Genomic DNA, 7,268 nt, shown 5'->3' on the forward strand with positions numbered 1-7,268 from the left:
ACATGCATATTGTGAAGTTATTTTATTCAATTAGAGGAGACCTATTACACTTTTGTTTTCTTTTACTGTTTATATTGATTCATGCACATGTAGAAGTTTTTCTTCAGCATTAAGTCATGTAAACCTATTCCAGCGGTAACCCAAAATACAATAAGAACCTAAAAATGAGTATCATGTGTACTTTAATTTTTCTTATTTTAAATTCTAATACATCAATATATATATACATATATATATATATATATATATATATATATATATATATATATATATATATATATATATATATATATATACATATATTAACAGTGTTACAACTGTATGCTTAAGATGCAAATCTAAAATTCAAATGCAAATGCAAAGGTTTTTACTAGATTAAAGTCATTTAGATGAAACCGATACAACAATTCATTCTACGAGTTTGGAACCTCTGTCCCTAATTTATATCATGTTATATGCTAAAACGCATACTATAACAGTCCTCCTCACGTCTTTATCCCTCTACAACTCTGAAAAGCCATTATTGAGTGGTCCAAGAAACTTGAATCTAACTCAGAACCATATCCCTCCCACCAGTAAGAATAGTGCCAAGAGTGGATGGTTATCAAGAAAGGACCAAAAGCTTAAGAAGAAATTTGAGAGAATTCAGTGTTGCAAGAGATTCCAAGAGACTGCAGCACTAATACTAAAAGTAGTTTCACTCTGAAGTGCATATAACAGAGCGTAAAGATGGACATTTGATGGACTATATCAATTCTTGAGCAATTTGTTTTTTTGTCAGAATCATAATGTGATTCATCACTAATCCCTCCTCTGTCTCTCAGCTCGCCCACCCTCACCGTCTCTATTCATTTGTTCCATTGTGTTTTTATGGCCCTCATTACACATGTAAGGGGTATGCTGCAGACACAGCGTTTCACTACTCTGCCCGTGAAAGAGTGAGGATCGGATGGATGGGTGGAGAGAAAGAGATTGAGCAGCAAAAGGAAAGAAAGCAAGACACACTGAGTGATTAGACGACCATTTTTCAAGATTGTTTTCACAGCCCAGATAATCCTTTACCTGGACGCATTCTTAATGAGAAGGGACCACATTGAACACACCGAGCAGACTCAAACACACATGTGTTAGCACACGTAGTTGAGGAAAGACATTGGCCATGACCCTGATCTGCACTCCTCCCAAATGAATAGCCGTTGTTCTGGCGCCAAAGGTATGAACCGGCAACACCTTTTCCTACCTCCGCGCTTTCAACGCAAACCTATTCCTCACTCAGCACGCTCATTGGAAACCAACTCCACTTTGCCAAACACACAGTCACCTTTCTGTACTCTTCACAATGCAAACACGGGCTCCGATATATGAAAAGTGTTTATAGCCAGGGTTAGTCAGGATACCACGGCAGTCAATAAAACAATACTGGTGTGGCAGATAAGGATCAGCCTTCCTTCTTGTGAGGCTGTTAAAGCCCTCTGAGTCAGTTAAGTAGTCAATAGAGCTTTATGGGTTGAAACTCCCCCAGGAAACGTGTAGTTACTGTATGTCACAGGTGAACAAGTGAGGGGGCGAGCAGCTGGATCTATGTGCATGTTCAGAAAGAGAGACATTTGAGGTTGACAAGCGTTTTTAAGAGTTTTAACATCTGTTTTAGCAGGGGTCTAAACTTGTGTATATGCATGTTCATGTGCGTGGGATTATTTTTATCACTTAATCATTGAATTATCATATATAATAAAGCTGATCAAACTGAAACTGAAATTAAAGCATGAGTTCACCCAGGACAGATAATGTTCATTCATTCAACTCCGAGGCAGTTACAGCGTTATGAAGTGTGTGCGTCTTGAACACATCGTTGCTTCATGTGAGATCAAGACTTTGTCCGCTGCCAACAGCATTGGCTCATGTGCAGCTAACATGCATTGTCTTGCTAACTCGGGAGTGCTATCTGCTCTCGGAACAGATATAAATCACTAACACTTAAAGTGATTGCTAGTTGTAATAAAATATTTATTCATGTCACGACAGGACACGGTTTATCTTGCCAAACGGCAGAGCTGCTGTTTCTTGGATGGGCTCTGTCCCTGTGGCCAACAGAACAGTGTTACAATCTCGCTAATCAGGTGTGTAAGTTAATCGGTCGGCCGTGCGGTAAACTTGAACTCAAGGTAAGTTTGCAGTATTTCAATTATCACAGCTGTTTGCACCCATGCGTGCACTTTATCATTCTAACACCCACAGCTAAATGTCAGAGCATATGTTCGACCACACATAAGAACAAATGTGAGCCTGCTATTATCTTTTTACAGGCTCTCTCCTGGCCTCGGGCCTACAGTACAGGCACCCTGTTGTATCAGTTGACACCCACAGCAGCCAGCATCACAGAGGTGCATTCTTGGCTGCAGATAATAAACACGGAGCGGAGTGGACACTTCAGAGCAGGCTCCACACGGCTGAGAGGGGAGGACCATACACGGCATAGACTGCAGGTCTCCTGCAATCAGGGGAACTCCACATTCCAGAGTATATCTGTGACACTGTGTTGTCGTACAAAGAGGTGAGGCAATTGATAAGTTAAGTGCATTCAACCTGTACACAACCAGAGAGGTTTGTGGTCAACAGCCTGCTTCTTAACAAATAGACAAAGGGCTTGATTGACTGTCACGCCACCTATCCAATATCGTGGATTCTTATGACAGAGGTTTTTGTGGCTCTGTAGTTCACTCTGGCAGTGAAGAGTGCCCCTAAGCATGACGGACCACAAGAGGAGCAGCAGTGGACAAGAGAGAGAGGCCGAAGAGGTCGATGTGTTTACTTGGGAAAATTCAGCTCCTAAACCGCTCTATCAGAACCGCAAGAAAAATCGAAACAACCAGAGCTTCTGGTAGGTTTGAGTCAACCAACAAAGCCAACCAATCATAGGCAGTGTAGGGCGGGTCTTAGTAGAAATCCAGTGGGATCCATGTTAAGACCTCAATCTTCGTGAATTCAGAGGAACGATTTCCCGACTCAGGAAATGGGACCGTCAGAGGAGCATGTGACTGCACAGTCAGATCATACACACCAGAGTACTGTACGTGCACGTCGACGTGTTCCAATACCTTATTAGTCTATTATTCACAGGCTTCTAGGAAGCCAAATTGAGGGTTAGACCATCTGCGGCATGCTCTGCTAGATGACAGGGCAAATATGTCTCAACACAGTTTATAGCCTGACTTTAAAGTTACCATTTAACAATAGCTTTAGGCTCTGTATCAAAGCTGCGCTGACTGTCCAATATAAACAGGCTAAAAGCCGTCATGCAGCACAGAGCGAGGCAGTGGTCGCACAGGCACAAGTAGAGTTAGGTGTGTATGAGCGCCAGGACATAAAAGCGCATACCAGGTGGAGTGAACTTTGAAAATAATTCCAAACTTTGTGTGTGTGTGTTGGAGTGGGCTGTTATTCGTACGAGTTACTCATTGATCCAGACAACTCGAGGGAGTGGTGTACAAGGCGGGGATTGGCTCCAGGAGCAGGGTTGAGCGTGAGTGAACACAGGGGCACACACACACACACACACACACACACGCACACACACACACACACACACACGTATTCACATAAACATCCCCTCCACCCCCCAAAACATGACATATACGTACGTTTCTATCCATGAGGTCTGAAACTCAAATTTCAGATCTGTGCGCGAGGGTATTCGCTTACAAAACATGAGCCGACCTTCCTCTCTCAAAGTCACCCCTTGACATCTCTGATGCTTGTCTAAACACCCCTACAAGTTAGAGAGGAGGGCCTTCCACAACACACACACACACACTCTTTGTTATTAGACAATTCCCCCGAGTGACGCGCTGACAAGGAATGTGACAGCTCCACACACGTCGCACTGCAGAGGGGGAAAACACACACACACACACACACAGGAGGAGGAGGAGGAGAGGTGGCATGACCCAACATGATGAAAAACCATCGGACACTCCATTGCACAAAGACTCGGGGAAGTGGAGCCGGGAAAGCCGGCATTCCGTGGGATATGGTTGTGTACACTGGACTGAGCTGGAGCTTAGAGGGGAAGAGAAAAAGGGGGCTGAGGAGGCTCGGAAGGAGATGGAAGTGATCGTGGGGGGATGTCCCATTATCAGCTAGGCTGTACACAACAGTGATGGACTGATTGCTGTGGTTAGTGACACTGTCCTTCAAAACAGCTTTGTGTCAAGCCTCAAGGCAGCAATCATCTCTCTGCTGAGGTGTCTTTGAGCAAGGCAACAATGACTGACCTTGCTGCAGCACAGTCCTCCGAGATCTTTGATGAGCTGCAAGCTGTCAAATACCTAGTCAACTAAGGGATGTTCAGATAACGATACCAGCATCAGACATGCCTCCGATACAACCTAAAATGCTCAATCAGGTATCGGCGAGTCAACAATCCAATTCCATCTGATTAATTAACCCTGAAGCAGGACCGTGCCACTTCTCAGCAGTGTCCTGTGCACCTGTTTGCAACATAACAGACCTTTTACTGCACAGGTAGTCAAATTTTCATCAACGGCAAGGTGATATTTATGTTTTTTTTTTTTAGTTAATAGATGATAAAAGACAAATCTATGGCATCCATTCTCTGTGTGTACTTGTTCATGTTTTACCAAAGGATTAGTCCACCAGGGTTAGTTATAAATAGCCGCTAAAAGAAACTGTGATGCATGATATATACTGGATGGATTATCTGCTTGGTATTGGGAATTTCATGTAATCAGCTATGTATTGGCATCTGTAAAATTCTAGTCTACATGCCGAATACATGATTCTCACCCTCAGCTGTGCAGACAGCACAGTTACTGAGTAAGGGAACTCTGAAATAATCGGTTATCTTATGGGCATCCGCAGTGAAAAGCACTTTATTATCAGTTATCGGGATCAGCTGGACAACATCCATATTGTGCATCCTTACAGAAATTCTAATAAAATGTTCATACTAAAACAACACATATATAATTAGTATCAGTCAATATTGGCACAGCCAGTGCCAGAATAACCTGAACCAGTAGGCCTGTATTCTTTGGATCTGAAGTAGATGCATAAATCAAACCACCCCTTAGGGCATTAGTGTGGGAGGAGTCAATGAACTGCACCATAAAACTGCCAATCAAAAGAGATTAATAAGGCAACTGTGTCACAACTGGAGTAAACAGTATACTTAAACCAACTGTAATGAATCCTTGTTTTCTGTGGTACTCTTAACTCTCCTCTTCGTTGTGTTCTCCAGCGCATGAAAGCAACTCATATTTTGCCTGAGGACATGTAGAAGAATGAGCTCAGCTCTGTGTGCCACCTCTCTGCCATGATGTCATCATATGTCCCATGGAGTCCAAAACAGCCAGAATTGGTTTACAGCCACACCCACACAGATCCATGTGTGGGCCAAACATTCAAATGAATAAGTTTGAAAAGTTCACATATGTGGAGGGCCAGTGATGAGGAACGTTGTTGAACCTGTAATTTATTTTAACCCTCTACCTCTGTGTTTCCAGTCCTCTCTCACTCATGCAGCACACATGTACTTGCTTTTTCCAAAATTAGGCTACAGCCTGGTGATAAGACAACGCACTTTTTTTTATTTTTTACCTTCTTTTATCCAAAAGGAACACACTTACTTGGATATGAAGCTTTCCTCATGGTTGTGGATGTGTCGTCTCTTAGTCGTTCAGTGGTAAGATTTGATGAGTCGCTCCGGTTCCTCAGTGCGTCAAAGAGACGTTTGCATCCGAAACTTTTCCAGATTGTGTCTTTCTGTGCGCTCCTCTCTCTCTCTCTCTCTCTTTTTTTTTCACTCTCTCTCCCCCCCTCTCTCTCTCTATCTGCGTGCCTCTCCTGGACGGTCAGCTCTCTAAACGCACCTGAGCGCAGGTAAACACACTTCTTATTGAACTTCCTGAACTTATTCCGGTCTTAATTTCCCTGCGTGAGCCACTTGGGGAGACAGTCTGTTAGGAATGGATACACTCACACCTGCGTTCCTGACGCACGCCCAGTCCAGGAGCGGGAGTGGTTTACAGTCAGTGCGGGGGCTTTAACATATGGAGGCTTTGAGATGGGGTTTAAGTGGTGTTTGCTGTGGGGCTGCGGCTTGAAGAGAACTGTCTGAAGCAAATGAATCAAACTGGACGGCTCAGTAATCCTCCAGGTGCGTTGCGCAACATCAACCGAGCATGCGCGCGGGATAACAGTCAACCAACAGGTTATTAGACATTAACAGACATTCAAATTAAACAATGAAAAATGACTCTGTGTGTGTGTGTGTGTGTGTGTGTGTGTGTGTGTGTATAAAAGCATAATTTATTAAGTGGCTCGTGCCATCGCCCCCACACCAACATATGTGGGTTATATTGTGAGGTCTGGCGACTCTGTGTGTGTGTGTGTGTGTGTGTGTGTGTGTGTTAGTAATTTGTTTGTGTATAAACTTTGTGGCTGGGAGGGGCCACGTGTTGAGATAGCCCACATCCATCCATGAGAGCATTAAGCTGTGCCCTTTAACCTTTAAAAATTCCGCGTGTCAAACTGTGCCAACCCTGCTTCGTGTTCAGAGGAGCTGAACGCGCATCTTGACACAAACAGCTGCAGCTCTGAGCTGCAGAGACCTCTCGTGGCTGCAGCCGGTCTCCTCCTCTTCCTGCCAACACTCTGATCACTGGTCTGTGTCTGTTTCGACCAGGGTACCAAGGCAGCAGCACAGGAGTCATGCTCGAGTAAAAGTAAATAGATCGTGCTAAAATATGACTTTGGTATAAATGAAAGTCACCTTTACAAATAGTGCTGGAGTGAAAGTCTTAAAGAATCTGATATTGAATGTTTGTAAGTGTCGAAAGTAAAAGCAAATTATACATATATCCACTTACTTGCATGTACCACATACTCTGATGTGGCTGCCAACTATCAGAGTCGACATTCAGCATTTTTCTGATTGTCAGAATCAGTGTTTTTTTACAGATTGTGGGTAAAATAAATTGATTGAAACATGTACTTATCTGGCTCTGGTGCAACATAGCAAGTAATTGAAGTTATTCTATTAATGTAATGAGTAAAAAGTACAATATTTGCCTCCAAAATATAGTGGAGTGGAAATGGAAAATACTTGAATAAAGTGCATTGACCTCAAAGTTTTACTGAATTACGGTACTTGAGTAAATAAACGTGCACTGCACTTGTCTGTAAATACTGTATACTACAGGTTGTGGGCTAGACCTAATCCTAACCAACACACACACACACACACA

At 43.2% G+C, this 7,268-nt stretch overlaps 1 protein-coding gene across 1 annotated transcript in view; it reads right to left on the reverse strand.

Annotated features, from left to right (window-relative positions):
- Nucleotides 1-5,987, reverse strand: part of LOC119013378 (septin-9-like) — an 83,549-nt gene extending 77,562 nt beyond the window's left edge. The window contains exon 1 of the mRNA XM_037087840.1: nt 5,649-5,987. Coding sequence (XP_036943735.1) covers nt 5,649-5,670 — 22 coding nt within the window. The 5' untranslated portion in view covers nt 5,671-5,987. The remainder of the gene's footprint in view (nt 1-5,648) is intronic.
- Nucleotides 5,988-7,268: the final 1,281 nt, after the last annotated feature.

The sequence above is a fragment of the Acanthopagrus latus genome, chromosome 23 (genome assembly GCF_904848185.1).
Source record: "Acanthopagrus latus isolate v.2019 chromosome 23, fAcaLat1.1, whole genome shotgun sequence".
Lineage (NCBI taxonomy): Eukaryota > Metazoa > Chordata > Actinopteri > Spariformes > Sparidae > Acanthopagrus > Acanthopagrus latus.